At 32.5% G+C, this 23,974-nt stretch overlaps 4 protein-coding genes across 4 annotated transcripts; 2 read left to right on the top strand and 2 right to left on the bottom strand.

The window, feature by feature from the left end:
- Positions 1 to 334: 334 nt before the first annotated feature.
- LOTGIDRAFT_115152 (hypothetical protein) lies at positions 335 to 2,577 on the top strand (the record flags this gene model as incomplete). Its single annotated transcript, XM_009053815.1, has 4 exons — positions 335 to 445; positions 1,024 to 1,297; positions 1,675 to 1,937; positions 2,407 to 2,577. 4 exons carry the CDS (start codon positions 335 to 337, stop codon positions 2,575 to 2,577), a joined length of 819 nt encoding a protein of 272 aa, XP_009052063.1.
- A 2,777-nt stretch (positions 2,578 to 5,354) lies between these two features.
- Positions 5,355 to 6,319, bottom strand: LOTGIDRAFT_187846 (hypothetical protein). The gene has a single exon (XM_009053816.1). The coding sequence runs from the start codon at positions 6,218 to 6,220 to the stop codon at positions 5,435 to 5,437; it is 786 nt and encodes a 261-aa protein (XP_009052064.1). The 5' UTR covers positions 6,221 to 6,319; the 3' UTR covers positions 5,355 to 5,434.
- Positions 6,320 to 11,026: 4,707 nt separating this feature from the next.
- On the bottom strand, positions 11,027 to 12,739 carry LOTGIDRAFT_53531 (hypothetical protein; the record flags this gene model as incomplete). Its single annotated transcript, XM_009053575.1, has 1 exon — positions 11,027 to 12,739. A coding segment is annotated over one exon (1,713 nt), but the record flags the coding sequence as incomplete, so codon positions are not given.
- Positions 12,740 to 16,999: 4,260 nt separating this feature from the next.
- On the top strand, positions 17,000 to 19,833 carry LOTGIDRAFT_115055 (hypothetical protein; the record flags this gene model as incomplete). Its single annotated transcript, XM_009053817.1, has 5 exons — positions 17,000 to 17,150; positions 17,534 to 17,666; positions 17,959 to 18,065; positions 18,959 to 19,151; positions 19,650 to 19,833. Coding segments are annotated over 5 exons (768 nt in total), but the record flags the coding sequence as incomplete, so codon positions are not given.
- Between the last annotated feature and the right edge of the window lie 4,141 nt (positions 19,834 to 23,974).

Here is a 23,974-nt window from a genome sequence, read left to right on the forward strand (position 1 = left end):
TTGCCTTTATGTATTCTTGGTCAGTGTTAATTTTATTAACAAATGAACAATCCAGGGGTTAGTTTCATCAAACCTGATCATTAAGATATCAGTGTTGCAGCCACTGGATTGGTTAGTCTATTTAATTGATTTTAGATTTAGTTTATCAGGCAATGAAAATATTGTATTTGTTAAAATCCAAATTTCAAATTAGTTAAGTTCTTGATAAACTTGTCCTTACTGTATCTTTGTCTGTATAATTATGTGGAATAACCTATGACATTGACATAGTTATGTAACTATTTATTGGCAGTTGCCCAGGAACGTTTGGAATTACCCAGTTAAAAATGAGTCAATGTGTATATTTATTATAGAGAAGATGAATATTGGTGATGCAGTAGACTTGATACAGTATTCAGAATCAGAATGGAAGGGTGATACACAAAAAGCTGTAGTAATAAAACAGGTTAGTGAGATATGGGGTAAAGAGGGGTGTGACTGTAATGTAAATATACTAAAAATGATATTTGACAATCATCATCCAATCATGGATAGCAATTTGAATTTTGAGTGAAATCTATTCTGACCTAGTCTCTATTATCCTGTCCCACTTTGTCTACACACAAATGTGAAAATATCCTAGTTGAAGCATGTGTGTCAGTTGGTGTCAGAGATTATTTCTGACCTAACAAGAGGCCAGGCCAGTAAGGAAAAAATTTAGAAATGATCTTGTTTTTAGACAAGATTAACCTTGTTAATTTTTTGTAGAATGATCTGTATAATTCTATGGTTCTCTGCTGAAGAATGACTCTGTTTGCTGTTACATTAGATCCAGTTCCTTTTATGCATGGACTATCAAACGAAATTAACAATATTACTGTATTAATCAAATCAGACACAACTAAAACATTTACAACCCTCATGGTGCTCATTATCTAAATGGAACCAAGTGTTTCTGAAGGATTAGAATGTTAAACTTTACCTTACCTCTAACAATGCTAACTACAGAAGACTTTTTAAAAATGATTTTTTTTTTTATTTCAGGCTTACAAAGAATTACCATCCATTACCAACTGTAACAATATACGAGCGATAAGGGGAGATAATTACTGTGCAATACGAGGTTGTGTTTATCAAATGTTAACATGTGGTAGTATGGACGCTAGTAAATTACCGGGCATGATGTGTATTATTGACACTTTACATGAACTATATGAAGATCCCTCATCAGGCCTGTCACAATGGACGTTTGCTAATAGATTGAAATGTACCGGTGAAAATAAACTTTCTACATTGTGTCGATGTGTTTTAACTCTTTGTTCTGTTGTAAGTATGGGCAGTAGCCTATATATTTTCAATGTTTATAACTTAGAAGATATCAGGCAAAATTCAGTAAATTGGCATAGTTTGAGATAGTTAGATAGTACTTTTGGAGTTTCAAGCCCATTTTTCTACATGGTGATGTACATTGACATCCAAAAGAAATCTCATCATTAAAAACTGGATAGAAAATGTATCAAAATTAAAAACTTTGGACTGCTAGGAAAACCATATCGAGACGCCTATAAGAAATTAGTTTTTTTATTTCTGGCTGGAGTATAGAGGAACAAATCTTAGTATTGAAGAGAACCAATGAATTCCTTATTTTGTAATTATTTAATTGTATAAAATGCTTTATATTACAGGTTGAAGAAGTTAGTAAGTTATCTACATATAAAGAAAGAGAAGAAATGACCTTGAACTTGTTAAATGCACATCCTGACACAGACATAGAAATAATGGAGGGTGTCAAACTGCTAATGTTAGTAAAAGCTGTTGAATTGTTTCGTGATAACCAAAAAGGAAAAGATTTACCAATATTTGCTAACTTGATGTTTGCTAGAGATACTTCAGATTCTATCAGTAAATTTGTCTTGAATCATCTCAATCCTGTTGGTGATTCTTCTGGTCTTGAACAGGTGAGATTCTTAGATTAATAGATATTCTGTTAGTGCCCATCCCAATGTATTCTGTCATTTGATGCCTCTGAGAAATTGAATTTTTAATTTTCCTTTGACGGTTGAAAAACAATTTTGTAGATGATGGGTGCCAGTTGACAAACCTTTCCTAAAAGTTCTACCTTTGATACTGTGATACCTGGTTCAGTAATTCTTATAGAGAAGCTCCATTGAGAAAAGTTGCATCTAACAGCTTAAATTTGAGAATGACCATATGCAAACCAGAGTATCTGGCTTTTGTATAGTGGGGGCAATATCTAAATTATCTTTACAGCACCAAACAACATTAATGCCTAAAAGACCGCTCCTATGGTTTTATTTCAACAAAATTCCTTTGTTTTAAAGGTTAAAAAATCTATTCTCAAAATCACTTTCCATACATTTTAGGTTCAATCTGGCTTATACCAACTACTGTTTTCTGTATTTTCAGGTTGAAATGTGTTTATTAGGACAGACAATAAGTACTATTATCAGAGTTGCCAGACTTTCTCATTTTGGAGCAGAAGATTTTCTATGTGATTTTCCTAGTAGAGAGAATGATTGGCCTAGTATATATTTATTAGCTGAAGATGATAGACATTATAATGTGCCTACCCCTTAACTCTCAAGTGATATTTAATATTTATATAACCAATTTCCAAATGGACCAGTTTTTATGTAGTTTTTAGAATACAGAGAAGAAATCAAGGGAAATTTTATCATCACCTCATTGTATTCCATTGGTTTTTATTTTTTGGGAAAATATGATATTATGTTTTTATTTTTGGGAAAAAAGGATATTATGTTTATTTAAAACATCGGGTTGCATTGGAATCAACTATGCATATTATATGATATTTATCCCTTTTATTGTCCAGTATTGTGCAACATAAATATCCATTGATATATCTTATTATTGACAGCTCAAAATTAATGTTGTGTTCTTGACACACATAAAGGGGATAGACCCTGATGATATTTTAACATTATAAAAGTTGGGATATGTAGCAAGGAAAGAGAGAAGCTTTTCAGGACTTAATTTGGGCAAAACATTCACCTGAGAATCATTTTTCAATGCCCAGAAATATTGCTCATATCTTAAATAAAAACTCAATGATTTGCATAAATTATAATTTCATGATCATCCTTTTGTCAAATAATGAAATACCAATTCAATATCATGATATTTTCGTATGAAATTTATTTCGCTCTTTGCTGGTTCAAAGAAACTCAATTGAATTGAATTGGTGTAGATTTTTAACCAAAGAATGAATTGTTCACTCAGGATTATATGAACCACAACTAAAGCTTTTCTTTTGTATATTGTGATTGAAACGACTGACTCTGTTGTCAAATAATTGTTCAGTGTGGAAAGGAATATGAAGATAAATACTAATATCAAGTCTAATTGAGTTAGAATTGTAACCAATTAATGATGTGATGTCTAAAAAAAATTAAACCACTTTCAGTAAGTCAGTCCATCACAGTTGGACATTGTAGTGTGCAAATATTCTATTTAGACATGGATATGTGAATGATCCACAAAAATGAAATTGTTTTAATTAGAATATTTAACTAGATAACTAGATTACTAGTCAAGATCTCTATACTGTGTAAAAAATTCATCTGAAAAATTCCTATTAGTTCAAACAAAATGTAGAAATTTACAAATGGAGTAAAAATTAGCAGACAGTACCATAACTTTCGCTGTGATGTTTTTTTAAAAACATTTAGTGTTTTAACCTCACATATTTTAGATTTTGTCCTATTCCTTTGTTATATGTTGTCGTTTTGTTTTCACCTTGCATTTTTCGTTCATTTTATTTGTAATTTTGTTTTGTTTACAAATATATTTTTCGTTGTGTTGCAAGGATTGTCTGAAGAAGAGCAGTAATTGTTGTGGTTTTGTATAATTTGTTATATTTGAATTTGTATTTCTTGAGTTCTTAATCCTGATTTTGTTTCTTTTTGTCAAAGAATTTTAGCGGAAACTTCAAAACGAAGGATCAATGAGTTTGATATACAAACCAAAAATCCATGTGAAAACTTCCAAAAGTAACTTATTAAAAAAAGTGCTTGATGATGAATTAAACTTTTTACAAATTCCAACTAGATTATTTTGAAAAAATTATTTGAATGAATCAAATATTTTGTCATTGTGTAGAAGTGTATACCTTGGTTTTAGTGTTTTATATGTAGATATTGTTTCAACCTTTAGTCTTTCAGGAAACATAGTTTTATTCATATTTATTATTAAAATTAGTTGATATTTCATCTACGCAAATCTAGTTCAAAAGCTTTTATTATTTTATGAATTTCCCTTGATTTCTGATTTCATTTACTGAAAGGAGTTTCAATGAAGTATTCTGGTGATTTTTTGCTATAGAAGTCAACCTCTTATGTAATATCTTCAATAATTGTCCATTTATGGACTATCGGTTTTGTAGTGCCATAAGACATTCACTCAAAATGTAAAAGTCAAAATTTTCATGTTATTTCAAAAGGACGAGAGACGAGAGTTGTCTCTGATGAGTATTTTGAAATCCTTTATTCAACATGTGTACAGACACTCATGCAAAGGTTTTGTATTCAAAGTCCTGAGCACCTATTCTATGCATTTTGTACAATATGTATGAAATTTGCAAAAATGAAATTCTGTAGCTTCTGTGTGCTATTGTGATTTGTTTTTGCTTCAGTGGGATTAGGAAGTTTCTTTGTTTTGAAAACAAACTTAACTTATTCTAAAAAATGATCATTTGCACCAACATCTAACAGTCCTTAAAAACCATTCGCAGAAGGATCTCTTGATAAAATAATTATTACATGTGATTTTTATTAACCCTTAAGACCAGTAAATAATCCATTTCTCAAAACTGTTAAAATCTCATTGTAATGGGTATACAATATTGTATTGAAAGGGTTAAATTATTGTTGACATATTATTGCTGTGTTTTATTACAGTGTATTATTAACTGCTACGTAAATAGATTATTCAGCGTTACGTAGCTCATGTATATGCCATTTATATAGGTATTTTGTATCAAAAATTAAAATGTTGATAATGATACAAGGTGTTGTTTTGCTTAGTCCATTCATTTATTTCCCCTTTGATCAAAAGCTTTAAAGACTATGTCCGTCCACCTTATGAAGATGAGAAATACATTCCTTCTGATATGAAAGATTGTGTCCCCTATAAAGGCCTGATAAGTTATATCCCTGTTACCAACAGAGTTACATCCCTTACTTTTTATCAGTTTGGTTAGATAAAAAGAACTAAAAATGGATTTTTTTTTTATCATTTTAACCTAGATGTAGACAACATTTTAGACCTTAATTGGCTACATTACCAATTATTTTCCTATCCTTGTATTATATAGAACTCGAGACTCATCCGATACGTATTCATGGAAAATGGGTTGAATGTAATGGTACATCTATGTTGAGACAAATTCAAACTCTTCAAAATTACTGGTAAACAACTATTCAATCTGTTCTGATATTTTACCACTTCCAGCAATAACATCAGCTAAAATATGGGTTGGAATTTCACATCCTCGTACACGTAATGTGTAACAGGCATTCTCAACTTTCCGTAAGCTTTGCTGAAGAGTTGTCATTTTTCTGTTCAGTTCTTTGATTGTGTTACCAAACAAACTAAAACTAGACAGTAGAACCTGTAGAAACTCACACACTTTAAAAGACAAGTCAAATTTTCCAGCAGTAATATTGTTAATAGCCAAACGCATCAATTCGCCAGACAAATCAGCAATGCCTAGCAAGTATTCCTCGGCAGGAACTTTAAATGTGGCCGATTCCAACTTTTCTGATGAATTAAACACAAACTGATTCTGTACTTCATTTAAACTTATTAACAATCCCTTTTCTAAATAATGATAGAATGATAGGGCCTCTAGATATTCTTGTAACCCTGGAGATACAGCTCTCATGAACTGATTAGGGTCCTCATTTTTTAATTCAATTGCCATGAGATGGAATTTATTCTCTTGAATCAATTTCATTTTCTGGTTTCCTTCCTCCAAAATCTTATTTTTCTCAGTGTCGCTCATACCTTCACGATATCTGTGCAATAAGAATATGATTCTTTTACTTTCAATTGTCACATCTCTACTTATTTTGACGAGTCTCTCATGTTTGTCATGTTTACCATCAAGATCAGATTGAAATTCTCGAAATTTGTTCACAACTTCAGTCTTTTTCGAATTCCCGTGATCCACTTCTGGCTCTATTGATGTTGAAGTTGACATAATGAACTGATTCTAAGCCGTATAAAGTTTTGTAGTAGTATTAAGTACTTCAATATGACTTTTTTTCAACTAAAAGGATCCAGTTTTCTCCAATATTCGATAAAGCGGATGAAAACCGGATGTTTGGAAATTGTGTGACCTTGAACTTATGAAAATGAACAAGTACTGCTTCCGGTGCCAATTTGAAAGGATGTCTCGGCTTAAACTTAATAAAGGCTATTGCAAGTTCTTGATAATCGTCCTTGTATTGTGGGGCTACACGTCAGCACATAATTTCGACTTACGTCTCTGGCTTCTAGAAATTTAATTTAGGTTCGTCGACCGAACGCAAAACGACAAATCTAATATTACATTATTAGGCTAATGGATAGCAATGCAAGGAATGGCAAGCAAATAAGATTGAAAACTGGCAAAAAGGAATATTTATCTTTCTTACCCATCGGTCGGCACTGTAACCAGCTCAATGTGCCAAGTGGGGCAGCCGTATTTACATGGGAGACAAAAGCTGATAGAGACTGCTTTCAGCTTTGAGAATTAGTTCGAATTTTGCAAGGAGGGGGGAGGGTAAATCTAATTCCAGGGGGTCACCAGTACCACTACTCCTGGGCCCCCTAGTTACGGGCCTGCACTGCATAGGCATAGGAAGTACACAGTTCTATAAACATATCTTATTTAATTAAGAATGACAATCTATAAAGTTACTTGTAAGAAGTTAATTTTTCAATGATAAAAGACATAGACTATGTAGCTAAAATGTCTCCATTATCTAATACATCTGTTTGCTTTATCCACTTATGTATATTGTTTCAGCAATTCTCCTATCACCACCAGCTAGAATGGTGCAATAAAAGACATACATGTGAAAATAATTTTATTTCAATAACTGCATAGATATATAATAAATAGAGAGGATACAATAATTCATTAAAATACAATATTTTCCATAGACAATTCTCATGGCAAACCTCTACCAAAGTTATTTGGGTTAAACCACTCACTCCAATGGCAACATTTTGTACTCGTCTATACTCTACGCTTCAATTTGCAAATTAGAAGAAGTCCACCACCTTAAAAATGCATTCTATGTTCAAGCTGGTCTTCTGGTCAATTCTATTTTACTTACCTTTTTGCTCCAGCTACAATAGAAATGAATTTATTAGCATAATATTTTTGTCTTTTTTAAGATAAAAAGCAATGCAAAGTACAGCCAAGACAATATTTCTCTACAATTTGGAAATCTCTACTTGCCTCTAGAGATGCCAAGCTCCTCAAGAAGCAGTTTTCTCACCTTTTAATAAATCCAGCAGAAGGCTCCATCCATACCAGAAAATGCTAAAAAGAAAGTCAAAAAAGATAAACACGCAAGAGCCAGTGCCTTCCATTGAATAACAATATGTTTTCTTTCAACTATCCTAATCTTTAATAATGAGACAGCTCAGCAATAATGTTATCATTAATTCATTACATGGTAACATGGTGGAATTCTAACAAATACTTACTGAGTTGAAGAATTAAAGATGGTCTGATTTCCTTTCACTAATCTAGTTTATTTTCTCTCTGGAAACTATATTTGGTAAAAATAGAAATCAGTTGAGGATTTTTTTTTTTTTTTTTTTTAACAGATGATCAAATCAAGTTGTTCAGGCAAGAGCTCTTTTCTAGTTTATTTTCTCTCTGGAAACTATATTTGGTAAAATAAAATTCATTTTTTTTTTTTTACAGATGATCAAATACAAGGTCTTCAGGCAGAAGTTCTTTTCTTCTTTCCTAGGTTTCCTGATTAATACTCACTGAAAACTTTGCAATTTTTTTCAAATATAAGAAGGAATATATTCAGATTCGTCATAATGCAAAAGCATTGGAATACATATTTTTTTTTCTTTCTTATAAATGTAGAAATATGTACATATACTTTCAAAAGTTCTGGTCTCAGAATCATGTTACCAGAAGTTTTGATGATTAGGTATCTGGCCAGAACAAAAGGTTGCTAGGTAACACTTCATGGGAAGAGCAACCTTGTGTTGAGGTTTCCAATATATCACAGTTAGTACAATCTGTTAGCAGATCATTTCACACAATTAAAAATTTTCTGTCTTCCAAAAACCTGATAAATTTCTGGTTTTGTTTGTATTTTATGTCTGACTTGAGCAATATACCAAATAATTTTCTGCAGAGTTTATATTGGTACTTTTAGCAGTATTTGATACATAAAATATTATCTGCATGGGCATACTATAAATGCTACTTGGAAGAGAGAAGTTTTTTTAAACCATAATTCAGGGCTGAATTAATGATTGAATTGAATATTGTTTGTAAGCTGTTATTATTTCAGCCCTAAAGAGTTGTTATACAAGGGATGGAAGAGGGTTTTGTAGAGATTGTATAAGGTAGTTTTCACTCAGCATCAAAACAGGGTATCAACCTGTGATATAATTATTTGGAACATTATACATGAAACTGAATAGTCCTCTTGACCAATAAAATCTAGAAAACTTTGTGTGTGTATGATGATATATATGTTAAACTCTGTTTTTCTTTATAGATAATCATACACGCAATCAAATCCAATTTTACTACTAAAGAACTCTATTCCAACTCCTTGAACATTAGTAAAGTGGCACCTCTGTAACCACCAGCCAGATTCAAAGAGTATAGGTATGTGTTGGCATCATCTTTCAGGATAGGAACTATTTAAGTGTATGAAAAATTCTAATTGCTGAATCCAATTTAATTGAGGTTAATCTTTTATGTTTTGTATAGGAGTAAGCCAAAAAGAAAAATACTAGAAAGATATTTTTGCTTTCTGTACCATTTCATTTTCCCTTTCCATATTTTAATGCACTTGTTGATTCTTTTCTGCACTTGAAGCAAGTCAACATCTGAGAGTTATTCAATGATTGCTAAAAACATAAACAGGGCTGCACAAACTACTCAAATTCCCAGAGCTAGTTTCCACAACCCTATTTATGCAGTTGAGATTTCATATGCAAAACTTTTCAGCTTTCAAACAAGACAATCATATCATTTGCAAATTTTACAATTGTTATGACCCGTTTTGATGATATGAAAAGCTTTATATGTGAAATTTAACTTAGAACATTCCAATTTTGAAGAAATTTTAGTCCAATTGAAACTGTCAATTTGAGAAAATGAACCAATCCTATCTGAACATTGCATTATCAGCTTTCCTGTTAGATTGAAAGTTATAACTGATCACATGACATGAGGTTCGAGTTTTCAACATTTTGTCATCACAAATGCCAATGGTTTAAAATATTAGCGGAATAAATATTTTGTGAGGTATCATTTTATTATAATTTTGAATTTGAGTGAAGAGGAGCAACCCTATTCAGTAGATAACCTTAGCTCATATGTGTATGTAGCACTTTCTTTCTGTGTGAAATAGAATGAAATTGCACACTATTTCTGCATGGATTCAGTTCCAGTGGGCAAGATTTCAGATGGATATTTTATGTTGAATCATTACATAAAGGAAACATCCCAAATAAAAGATATAACACTAATTATTACTAAAAATCGGCAGTCTTATACACATAATGGTGTGTAAAAATTGAAGACCAAATAAAGTTTCTTGTAATTTCAATACATTAGCACATAAAAGAAATGCTTTTGAAAACCCTATCTGGGACAGTTCCTTTAATAATGAAAGTTGAATAGAGATAGAGGTTTATTTTTCTAGTACAAGCATGTCTGGTTTCAGCCATATCAAACATTTACTTGAAATTTCATTTGAAAAGGCTGCACCATTTGATCAGTGGATTTTTGTACCATAAAAAACGCTTGGGCTTCCATGCATATCCCCCCATAAATATGACATCTTAATGCCAACTATGCTACCCAATTACCATGGGAAAATAGCATCAAAGAGAGTATTTATCCAAGCAGAATGACGCTGTGCAGGCCGTCACTATGTTTGCAAAAGTTGATTCTATCTTCACCATAATGCGAACAAAAATCCAATGATTAAGAAAAATTGGACTGCAAAAAGATTAATGTACACTAGTTCAGATATATCACTTGTCTACATTATCATATTTTTGCAACCCATTCTTAATCTAATATATAAAAATGAAAATGTAAAATATTCATAAAGCGAAAGAAAAAATCTGTTAGGTTGAAAACCATTTTATAACTTTGACCATCGAATAATTTGATATAAGTGATAAAATTACGAGACTACAACTATAATAGTATGGCAATACAGGACAAAATTATATCAAGTCACAGCTTTTTCTTTCGATCTATTTCGCAAATAATCCCACTCATCTGCACAGAATCATTTTCATGTTTGGACTAAAATATGTACACAACAAAATTAAAAGCACTTTTTCAAATCTTTCAATTCAAAATTAGTTGTCCATTCCCATGTAAAAATCAGATCACATACATATCAAGCGTACTCGTAGTTCTGTACACAATTTAGAAAATTCGCTCATGAAATAAACCAAATTCAACATATAAATCAAACACAAAAATGATTGATATTAAAATCATTACTGCATGAAACACTAAATTCTGACAAGTAGACAAGTGAACAGAGTACAGTACTCAGAATTAGAGAAATTACTTCAAGTGCTTTCAATATTTGTAACCCAACATTCATACATTTTGCAATAAGTGTCAATCTAATAATTGAAAAATTGTACGGAATTGTGATTTAACAGGTCAGAATTTGATATTTGATTCAGTAATGATAAAAATGAGATATAATTATAGCCTGAAAAAAAGCTCTTTGATTAGTTATTTACATTACGCTTGACCAGTGGTCTCCATAGATTCTTCACCTTCCTTCTTATCTTTCTTTTCACCAACTTCTGCATCAACTTCACCACTGGCACTGTTGGCTCTTCGTCGCTTTCTAGGATTGAATCTCTGTTTATTGAACTTGGGTAGAGGAGCAGGGTCCATACCAAGAACTTTGTGGATCTGTCTAAAAGCTATTAATCTCAAGGCATGCTGAGCTGAGGCAGTGATTTCCTCTCGCTGTTGGTTTATGAGTGATCCAGCCGCATCAGTGGGCTCTTTCTCACAGGGATCACATAATCCTGGTCCACCAGGTAACAAGATCCCTGATGCAATACATTCAAATACTCGTCGTAATCCATCTCCAGGACTCAATACCTGTCCACTACTGCTGATACATTTCTCTACTAGCAGTTCAAGAGCCCATTCACCCAATGGTGTCCATGTAGGTACTCGCTGACAAAGATCTCGCATAATTCTGATGACTATTACACAAGAGGGTAAGCCATTAGCTCTGGCTTGAAACCATTTAGCATGTCTCAATGCTGCAAGGGCTGCTAAACATTTATTTTTGTCCAGTACATCTGGTGGATCCTTCACTAGTGGTGCTGTTTCTCCCTCAGCCAGATTAGCATCTCTCATTACTGGTGATGATAATGTGATGGTACATGTTGTTTTTGGTTCTTCGTCACTTGTAACAATAATTGCTGCTTCCTCGACACATCGCTTCACCTCTAATTTATTGTCGGGTAAGGCTGCCAGCTGTTTTGCCAAACCATCAGCTACTCTCTCCAGTAAAGTTCTAGTTGGCTTTTCAGAACACAAAACTACCAAGTTTACATTCAAATCACCATGAAGCAGGAGGCCCTTAGCCAAAACTCCCACCCTCATGACTCCCTTCAGTGTTCTGTGAGACTGACTTTCATCATTTTCATTATCCTTGTCATCTTTGACTGGTTCTTTCTCCTTCTTTACTTCAACTTCAGTTTTTGGGGCATCGCTTTCAGCTAATAGATCAGAAACTTGCTTTAAAGCTTTCTCACAGGTAGTGACAATGTTTTGTACTGCTTGTAGTTCAGCTTCTGTTGGATATACAGTTGCATGCTTGGCCATTACTCTCCTGTCGTCACCAGAATCTGGTCTCCTCAGTGGCATTCCCATACCCATCCCCATTCCAGGACCAGCCATAAATGGTCTTGGAGGCATCATTCCTGGTCGTCTTGGTCCATGGAATTCCATATCAAAGTGTCTATGCCAGTACATGTCTTCTTCCATTTCACCTCTCCATCTTTCTTCTTGTTGTCTTCTCCACATTTCATCTTTAAATGATGGACGATGCATTCTATCTTCCTGTACTTTTCTAGCTCGAATACTTGGCTTAACTTCAACTTGAAGATTAGGATCAACTTTTTTCTTGTATTGCAGACGATGTCTTCTTCCCTTTAAATGCATTTCTTTGGCGTTTGGATCATTGAATTTACATTCACAAAGCTTGCAGTTGAAACTGACTACTTTACCAAGTTCATTCTTCATTTCTTCAATGTATTCATGTCCAACAGGAGCAACCTCTTTTTCACCAAGAATGTTCAATTCATCTTCCATTGGTTTGGTTGCTTCAGCAGTCTCTGTCTTGTTTTCAACTTTGATTTCTTCAGTCTTTACACCAGTTGTTTTCAGCTGAGTTCCACCAACAAATGTTATCTTTGGTGTAGCAAGAACCTTTTTGGTTCCTTGTGTTGTAGATGTAACAACTTTACCAACAGGTGCTTTGGTAGGTTGACTTGCAGTTGACATTGAAAGCTTAGAAGTAACTGCTGACGAAGAATTGCTTGTTATAACAACTGGGTCGGTAGAAGGAATTGGCTTCCCCAGTCTAGTGTGCAATTTCAACACCTTCTGATGTTTGGTTCCACGAATATGAGCAGCATAAGCATCAGTTCCGGTGCAGGTAACATCACAAAGTTCACATCTCAATTGATTATGTGAACGTGTTGATGCTGGAGCAGCCCCAGCCTTAGCAGCACTCTCCTTCTTCTTGTGTTTCTGGCCCTCTAAATGCTCTCTGTACGTTTGTGGGCCAGCACAGCTGATTTTACAAACATCACAATAATGAAGCTGAGGCTGTTTAGGTGGGCCCTTTGCTTTTGTAAATTTGCTTTGACTTTGTTTTTTGAGTGCCCAATTGGATGTTGTTTTAGACGTTTGTTGTTGTTGGTAATAACTGGTTGCAGCTGTATAGAGTGCAGCATCATAACTGGTCGAATTGTTATAAGATGAAGAGCCAGAATAGGTAGTTGTGGCTTGACTTGTAGATGCAGGATAAACATATGAACCACTGGCTGATGTAACCTGAACAGTTTGAGGCTTAGCAGCTGCTTGATGTCTGATGGCACTTGCATTGTATGTTGAGCTTGTACTGTAGGCAGGCTTGGCAGCTTGATAATGCGTTTCGGGTGTAGTGTATGTTGCAACAGCTTGGCTTGGTTGGTAGTAGGCTTTCGTCTGATCATAGGCAACTGCTGGAGTAACAGCTACTGGAGTCCTGGTGGTGTAAGCATACTGTGGCGTGTGGGCTGCTTGGTATGCTGTTTCGTATGCTTGGCCGGCCCGAGGAGCGGTCGCATAAGCAGCTTGTGGTGCAGCTACGTATGCAGTTTGAGCCGTCGGGTAGCCAGATGCTGGCTGGGCTGTATTTGCCACCGGATAAACAAAGTGTGCCATTTTAAAATCGTTGCATCTAAACGTTGTGAAGAATAAGTATCCTCACGCAAATTCCAGACAAAGCGTGACTTACAAGATGGCGTCAAGTAAAAATCTTAGCCGGAAATGACGGTAAATTTAACAACCTTCACCTTTTACTCAAGTATCGTCTAAAATGTAGATTCGGATTCAATAAAGGCATATAAATTATACCATAGAACTGTAACAGTCTATGTAACAGTCTATTCTATGTATATACGTATGCTTACAGATTTATAAAGGAGTCATAATGCGAAGCACAAAAAATTTCATGTATTTCAATTGTATATTGTGGAAGAAAGAAAATCGAGAAAAAGACACCCAGTATATTTATTTATTATGCATACAAATTTTATAGGGTATACCTGACCTATTCTGTTAATGTAAAAACTGTTTTGTATCTATCGTATCAATATTCCATTTTTTTTATTTTGTTCGTTGCCTTTTGTTTTACTTTCAGATAAATTAAGAATCGTGTGATAAAATAGATAATGGAACATTTCAATTGATCATTTTTTTTAAGGGGAATGCCTTGAATAGTGTGCTGGAGATTCAATTCAATAACAGCATGCCTGTTTTTTTTTTTAGAGTACTCTTAGCCTAGAAACATGATATTAAATACATTAAAAACATATGTATATATATATATTTATATATATATATATAAATATATATATATATATATATATATATATATATATAAAGTATCTCGCAGTCAATTTACATCCCAACACCAACCACCCCAAACACCCATCATTTTGTCACATACACCAGTCACCAACCATCCAGAAAAGATTATAAATACTTATACATCGCTAACAATGCAAATTAAAAACTTGTTTGCACTGGTATTTGATTTTGATGATTTTCCTTTTGCAGAGATATAGGCAAGAACATTGCAGATAACGTCCTATTGACAAGCAGAGCAATATTCTAGGAAATATGAAAACCACGTAGAAAGTAGAGGAGGGGGGGGGGGGGGGGTCAAGGATAACCATGGTAAGATACACATGTCACACCTATGAAGGTTGAAAATAATAATAAAAAATAAAACAATTTTATATCAGAAATGGCACATGTTGAAGATGATGGTACGGAATAAGACCAGCACCCCTAAATTATTTCAGTTCCATATCCCGTTATGAGACTCTACTCATGGAGTTGTGAGGAAATACACAAAAGTATTTGGTCCTTGAAAAGAAAACAAAAATAAAGATCGAGTTCAAGGTTTGTAAATGATTTGACTATGATATAAGAATGTTTTAGGAAGTAGGAACTGGCTGAATCAAGAATTTTATTGTATGGTCTATATATTGTACAAATTGATATGGTGCGAAATGAAAAAGGAAAGACTGATATCGACTCAAATTAATCAAGAAATATCAGTATAAACATATCCGCCATTTTCTTCCTTCCTAGTCCACTCATTCATATTATTTATTGACGAGCAAAATAATAAGGATAACCTAGTTACGGTTCTGAAATACACATAACTTTTGTTTTGTAATGATAGTTGATTATTCTTGAAATACCCTACTTATTCTATTGACTGCTTTCAATCATAAAGAACTGCTTTTGCACTATTAACATTTATGAGGCCTCTAATTGTCAATGATATTTTGTGATGTCCTTTTACATTTAGATCTTTATTGTACAGAGTGGTGTCTGTATTTTGCCTGTTTTACATTTTATCTCACACATTCAAAAGCTTTTTAATTGTCATGAGATCGATATGTTTTGCTCTTGAAATGACTTGGGCCTATAATAAACTTAATTAATGGTTTCAAAACTTTGGATTAAAATTTAAAGCTAGTTGAGTTATTAATAGTTCTTGCAAATATTTTCAATTGAGAGACATTTCAATAAGCTGACATAAGAAATTTAATTTTATCCCTTGAAATCCAAGCATATTTAAATTGTTCACAGTTACAATTAAGGAAATTTTATATGGTGCATTAAGAAAAATATTATTATTTCTTTGCAAATCACCTTTTGACATCCATGGTTCTGTAACTAAGATTACTCGAAAGATTTGACTAGTCTTTCCTGAAAATTGATATTATACGACTCTGTTGTCTTTAGTGCTGGGTATTGCCAATCATGCAACAATATGATACAAGAGATAAGCTTACAGTGTGTATTACCGTACCTTATTTTCAAATATTTTCTTTTACTACCTTATAATTTCCATTTATAGCAGAAGATAATATTTATTGTCAATAGGCTTGAGTCCATCGTGTCCAAACCACACCTCCATTCGTCATACTTCCTCAGGACCGTGGTAACACAAGTGAGAAAAATTATGTATTCATAGCTGAATATTGTCCAATCAAAATTAGCACTACATACAGTATTTCAGCCAATCAAAACAAATCACTTGTTATTAAGCTCTGTTTGCAAACGTAAACAAAACGAAAGCAGCGTGCTGTTACATATTTTGATTTTCGTTAAAGAATTAAAGCCGAGAGAAAATCAAACCTTACTTTGAAATACTTACTTGGAAAGAATGTGTCTTAATCTCTTCGGGCGACGGCAAAGTGGTGTTGAGTTTTCTTTACATGACCTAATTTCTGTTTTACTAATCTGATTGGTCAGATTTAAATGCCACCAATCTCATTTCCACACCCCCAAAATGTAGTAGTGGGCTTAGTTCAATACAGGTTGATAAGATCATGTCAAATCCTGTATTCCTGATACAATGAGTTTATGTTCCTTAATGAATCTTTTACTTTCTAATTCATAATGAATATTGGTGACAACTAGTTTTAAACAATAATCTTATAGCTTACCTAATGCAGGTGTGTAATTCATGATTGACAGTATTTCAGCGATATTTTAACCATAACATTTTTTTTTCAGATTCAACAGAGAAAATGAGTGGACAGGTGCCAATGGGGGCAAAAGCTAGGAGAGCTTTGCCTCCAAATGGTAAGTTAAAAAATGTCAAAGGTTATTTGAAGGCCAAGACTTTATGAAAGGGAATTTCATTTTCACATGGGAAGAAAAAGAAAAATAATTTTCTATGAATTTATATGCCTAGGAATTTCTGATGATGTTGAAATTATGAAGAGTTTGTCGACATACCAGATTATATAGATATTGACTATAGTGTAATATTGCTAATCATTGTATGTCATATAATGCAATGATGGGAATTAAACCAAACTTTATCATATTTTTAGTCAATTATGAATTACGAAGATTATATCTAGAATAATATATAAGATTAATGTAAATATTGTGGTTTATTTTATTTCAGCTGTAGCCTTGGCAAACACAAGCAATCCAGATTTAGCAAGCCTGTTTGAATGTCCAGTATGTTTTGATTATGCACTTCCACCGATAATGCAATGCCAAAGTGGTCATATAGTTTGTCAGACATGTCGTCAAAAATTACGTATGTGTCCTACGTGTCGGGGAGAATTAGGTAAGAACTTAATCTTATTAACAGATGTGTTAAACTTATGCACAGATTCTTAATGTTGGATTTGAAGTCATCATTTCTGCAAATAAAGTTCCGCACTTGCTAGGAAAGTTTATAGTTAAAATTTTTGAGAAAGAGGAGATCTAGCATCAATGTACAAGTTTGGATTGATATTTCATAGAATTAACTTTCTTGCTCTTTGACACTATGAAAAGAAATACAGCATTCTATATATGTAGTAAGAATATTAATTTAAAACCCCATAACTGTAATTTTGACAATATCAAAATCCAATGAATATATTTTCACTATTAAAATAGTGCTCAATAAATAAATTTGTAGAGCGCTATAGGAATATTGAAGTATAATTTTATAATATTTGTCAGGAAATATACGAAATTTGGCAATGGAAAAAGTAGCTTCAACTGTGATGTTCCCCTGTAAATACTCAAATAATGGCTGTCAAAACACATTACTTCATACAGAAAAAACAGAACATGAAGAAACATGTGAATTCAGGTATGTGTTTTCAATTCAGACGTGAAATGTCAAACTGGTCAATAACTGGTAACATAATTTTACAGTAATCCACCTGGCTAGTAGATAGCACTACGATATTGACCATTGTTATAATTTCACTCTTGTTAAGTTGACTATAGGCTTATAAAAGTTATATAATGTCTTTATTTGAAATCTTGGAATTATTGTGCTTGTTTTGAATAACAATGTATTATATAATCAGCAGAGATGGAATAAAACCTTTGCATATAGTCATTCTTTCATTCTGTTAAAGAGTCTTTTATCGTTTCAGACCTTATTGTTGTCCATGTCCTGGTGCCTCTTGTAAATGGCAAGGTTCATTAGAACAAGTGATGCCACATTTATTACAAATACACAAATCTATCACTACTTTACAAGGTAAGATCTGGACAAATTAATTGTTTTTTTTTTTCACAAACATAAACCTTGATGTGATAGATCATGTTCAAATATATGAGCATATAAAGTTATTATATATTATATGGCATGCAAATCCTTTCTAATCATTTCTTCTTTAAGCATCCAATATTCTAATTAACCTTTGATATATCAGACCAATATCCGAATCATTGAAGAAATAAACTATTGAGCAAGAATCAAACTATTATAATGAAATAGTGACCTGCAATCTCTAGGACTAGGGGTAGAATATCTATTCCAAACCCCTGAGAGCTGAAATCAGTCGAAGCTATGTGTCTTCCATATATATGAACATAAAAGGGCTTTAAAGGGGCAGGTAAACCATTTTTATGACCAATCATACTTAAGTCTCAGAAACTAAAACTTTTTAGCTGAGCTAATCAGTAATAATGTTCACAGCTCACCTTTGAAATTTGAGCCTTCTAGTACATGTGTGTTCAGAATTATCTGTGTTTGAATGTTAAAATGACAACTCGCCAATTTAAGATACTCTGTTATATATAAAAAATACATATATAGAAATAGTGAGTAAAATTCCTAGTTTGAAGTAAATTTAAAGGAATTATGTGATTTTCTTACATTTCTAGTACTTCTGAAGACCATTTACATCTATTCAAGACTAAAAGGAATCCCCGAAAAATGGCAGAACTGTCCCTTTAATGTCTATATAAATGAGCCCTTTAAGTAGTAATTACTAAATGTACCATGTTACATAAAAATGAAAGTCTATGTTAACAATCCCTTTAAGTAATAATATTATTGAAGTTTTGTGTGAATCAGGTGTTCTATTGTTAGACTATGATTTATGAGAATATATATCATTGTACCTATTGATTATATATTTATTTTAGGAGAAGATATAGTATTTTTAGCTACAGATATTAATTTGCCTGGTGCAGTAGACTGGGTTATGATGCAGTCCTGCTTTGGTCACAACTTTATGTTAGTTTTAGAAAAACAAGAAAAAATAGATGGTCTTCAATTATTTTATGCTATTGTACAATTAATTGGTACTCGGAAACAAGCAGAAAACTTTGCCTATAGGTATTCTTTGATTAAGTTCTTAACTCTTGTATGAACCTCAACAAACAATTTTTGAGACATTATATTGGAAGTTTCAAACATTAATATTGTCTGTCCACTGATGGTCAAAGTACTTAATAAAAAATGGCAGTTTATTTTAACATAATTTCCGATATTGAATATTGTCTTAGATAGTGCATAGATATAACACCATTATGTGAAATAGCAGAATAGCTAAATCGGTAGCCAGTTAGATTGTTGTCTGCTTTGCAATTTGGTACAATAGCTTCAAATCCTCCTAAAAAAGGTAAAAAGTGCTGATGCTACAATCAGTACATTTAAGTTGGCCTAATGTGGACTTTCAACCCTTATCATCATTAATAAATTGCAGAGAGAGATATTAACAAATAAACCCACTTTGCATGGATTTTGTGTGGATTAACTGTCCCTATGTGCATCTAACCCAAAGAAGTGATGAAAAGTTCTGATGATCTAAAGATTATTAATTTTATATTTCAGGTTAGAATTAAATGGACATCGAAGAAGGTTGACATGGGAAGCTACGCCAAGAAGTATTCATGATGGAATACAGTCAGCAATATTAAGTAGTGATTGTCTTGTGTTTGACACCAATATTGCCCAGTTGTTTGCAGATCATGGGAATCTGGGCATTAATGTGACAATTTCAGTTTGTGAAAGATAAAGTGATATAGGTCATAGTGAGTGAAAGTGACTTTCAAATTTCATCAACATATAATATAAGATTCTGAAATTGTTTGCCAGTAAATTAACCTCTATAAACATTGGTTGAAATTCAGTTTCTTTTTATGAGCAATACATTTCCCATTACTTATTTGAGACAGGTTTTGTGTAACTGGTAACTTGGCACTCCCCACACCCATTTGAGATCTTCCACATATGCTTTTTGATAAAATAAAATTAGGTGTGTCTAGAAGAGTTCATTTAGACCATATGGGGTGTTTATGTTGCTGTAACAGGTTATCAGTCTATTATTATGTATTGATGTAAATTTGGATTTCATTTGTTAATTAATCTATCTCAATTGTATTATAAAGAGTGTAATTTAAATTGAAATAAGGCCAGAGATTTTCACAATCTATATATATTTAATACATGTTCCCTTAGCAATGGTGTATGAGGTTTATCACATCTCACCGTTGCCAAAGCAATATTTGACCGTAATGTCAAAACCAGCTCCTCTCAACATACTTAAACTTTGAGACTCATATAACAAAGAGAATTTGCTTCTGAAAATCATTTTCCCTGCATGATTTGCTGGAAAGAATCTAATTGGTAGAGAAATAAATTGTGGACAAATCAAAATTAATGACGGAGAATATCAGGTTGTGCAAGCAATGGTTAGATGTGATAAATGTGTTACATTGCTGCTAAAGAAACATAATCAACATAAGGCTATAAAGGAATCTGCAGCAAAGCACTGTTTGGTGTCACAGAATAGGGCTGAATTGACTCAACATTTGAACCAAAATTTCATCTTATATCATTGATACACTACCCTTTTCATGGGGAATTGAAATGTCAAAATAACTCAAGTTTGGTTGTTAAGATGCTTCAAACCTCTTAGTAGGAACCTGCAATAAAACTGCTGCATAGATGGCCCATTACTATAAATTTTGGGAATACCAAATTCTATTGTAGGCCACATGTTAGTCTTCAAAAGAGTGATGCCTTTTATATATGCTTGCTACATGTAAAATTTGAGAAGGAATTAATTTTCTTGTTCTCTCGTGGACATCATTAGAAATTACGTTTCTATGGAAAACTTTTTACAATACATGGATCCAGGCTCTGGAAACACAATATAATCTCACTCTTCCATACAATGTTTTATACGACAAATGATAGAGATGTGCAGCCTAATAGTTACGAGGAGGCCCTTACAATAAATATACGCCCCGGTTGGACCCATATTCATTTTAATCTTCATCAATATTCATTACATAAATTTGGATTTAATTTAGAACTTTGAAATATGAAAGGGATATAGTCCTCTAATATTTGCTATGATAATAGAGCTCATTTTCAGCTATCAATAGACTTTCTCAGACTATAAATCTAATAGCTTTTACAAAATGCCAAAAGTTTGTAAAGTTGACTGTTGTCTCTATGGGTAGAATCAACATTTTCTTGGGCTTTTATTGCTGATATCATCCAATCATCAATATTTGCTTGGGATGGAATTTATGTATGGCTTAGAATTAATTTCATTTTATTATCTACATTCACTTTCATTTTTGCTGAATTTTCAGTGAATGATTCTTGAAATTGAGCTCTATCACCTAACAAAGCAAATATTTAAACTATTATCTCATCTAGTATTTTGTATTGCGTCCATATTTCAGGCTTTGGGAACTTTATATCATTGATCTCATTTAAAGGGAATATCCAGAATAATTGTGTATTTATATATCTGGAAGGATCATGTTTTCAGGTTGTATTTGAACTTTCTGGGTTTATTTGGTCAAGAATGTTTGTTAATGCATATAGGGAATACAAAGTTAATACACCAAAAAAATCAAATTTATTTTTAGTGAAGCTGAAAGCAAACCCTTCCAACACAAATTCAAAATTAACTGGGACATTCCCCTTATACTTTAGGGCACCTTTTCACTGAAAGATTATTCTGTAGGGAGACATTATGAATTAATCAGTTAGGTTTATATGACTCGAGTGCAGAAGTGGTCACCTCAAATATTTAAGATAATGTTTGGTATTGGTAAAGGTAAATTTCCAAAGAATTTTTATTTGTTATGATTAACTTAAATCAGAATTTAAAAAAATCATAAGTAACTTTCTCATTTAACTGTCATACCATTAACCATTTACCATTTTTCTCAGAAACTGTACTCATGACCCTGCAACACTTTAGTACCCTGAGTCTTATATAATGTATGTATATGATTGTCTCATTGTCGTTTCATAATCAATGTATGTATATATTATGTATAGATATTGTGCACTTATCATAAATACATATTGTCCATTATATAGTTTCAAGTGCAACTATAAAATTCATCAAATTCTCTTACATTACAATTTGTTTATAAAATTAATAATATTTGAGTGATTTTAACTGCATGTGTGAGTGTAGCAATAGAAATTATTAAGATTAGGAAATTGATTGAACAGATATCAATTACTGATACTGTTATACTTTAAATCACATTCTTTTCTATTCAAAAAATAAATTGACTTAAGGAAACTTAGGTTTCCACTGATGCGTTAGGTGGCATTCTGTTTTATGTCTATTGATAAATCAGTTGATAATCTAAGCTGTGTCTACTGATAATTAGGTAATATTCTGAGCTATCTCTTCTGATAATTTGGATGATACTCTGAGCTATGTCTACTGATAAATTAGATGATAACCTGAGCTGTATCTACTGATAAATTTGGTGATATTCTGAGCTATATCAACTGATAAATAAGATAATAATCTGAGTTATGTCTACTTATAAATTAGATAATATTCTGAGCTATGTCTACTGATAAATTAGATGATAATCTGAGCTATATCTACTGATAAATTAGATGATAATCTGAGCTAGTTCTACTGATAAATTAGATGATAATCTGAGCTAGATCTACTGATAAATTATGTGATATTCTGGGCTATTTCTACTGATAAATTAGATGATAATCTGAGCTTGTTCTACTGATAAATTAGATGATAATCTGAGCTAGTTCTACTGATAAATTAGATGATAATCTGAGCTATGTCTACTGATAAATTAGATGATAATCTGAGCTATATCTACTGATAAATTATGTGATATTCTGAGCTATTTCTACTGATAAATTAGATGATAATCTGAGCTAGTTATACTGATAAATTAGATGATAATCTGAGCTATTTCTACTGATAAGTTAGATGATATTCTGAAGTATGCCTACTGATAAATTAGGTGATATTTTGAGCTATAGATGTATAAGCTATACTGATAAATTTGGTGATATTCTGAGCTATGTCTACTGATAAATAAGACAGCATTCTGAGCTATGTCTACTTAGTACTTAGGTGACATGCTATGTCCAGTGATGAATTAAGTGACAAAAAATCGTATCAAATAGGTGAATTTGTTTTTTTTTTGTTCGGCTGACCCCATCTGACCTTCCTTTGACCTCATTGACCACCAAATAGGAAAATTAATGATATTAAAATTTGTATTATAAATATTGTATTTATCATTGATTTGTATATAGATATGAAATACAGTATAATATCCTTATTATTTATTATAAGCTTTAGATAGATGCTTGTTTTTTTCATTTGTATGGGTGGGTGGGACTTTTTGTTCAAGTTTTTCCCTTTTTTGTGTCTTATTTTTAAAAGAAACTATTTGGTTCTAAAAGGGCTGGGTATATTGGTGGTGATCATCATGATAACCATTTAACCCAATATAGCCTTGTCTTAGATCTTCTGTCTGTTTTCATTTATTTAGTTTGATTTTCCAAAGTTGCTATTACATTTATTTGTGTGTGTTCTGTTTAATGCATTTTTTTATTTTTTGAACCTAAATAGATATTCAGTATTAATTCTGGCACCAGTAAAGGTTAAAAATATTAAGTTTTTCATTAATGAGGGAATTACACAGTTTCTGAGCCTTCCTCTAGTACATTTGTGGTACCTGGGATTCCAAGTAAACGATTCCCACAATTGGCATCTTGAGATTTCACCCAGGATCTGAAGAGAGTTTTAAGTAATGCAAAATGAAGGTGAAAGCCAAAATTTAGTCATTGGTTACCTATTTAAAACAAAATCAAATACCTTCTTATTTTCAGAAATTTGAAATTAAGACATG

The sequence above is a fragment of the Lottia gigantea genome (genome assembly GCF_000327385.1).
Source record: "Lottia gigantea unplaced genomic scaffold LOTGIsca_20, whole genome shotgun sequence".
NCBI lineage: Eukaryota > Metazoa > Mollusca > Gastropoda > Lottiidae > Lottia > Lottia gigantea.

Excerpts from the sequence above, each read along its gene's own strand:
- LOTGIDRAFT_187846 (XM_009053816.1), bottom strand. The coding sequence starts at position 6,220 with ATGTCAACTTCAACATCAATAGAGCCAGAAGTGGATCACGGGAATTCG.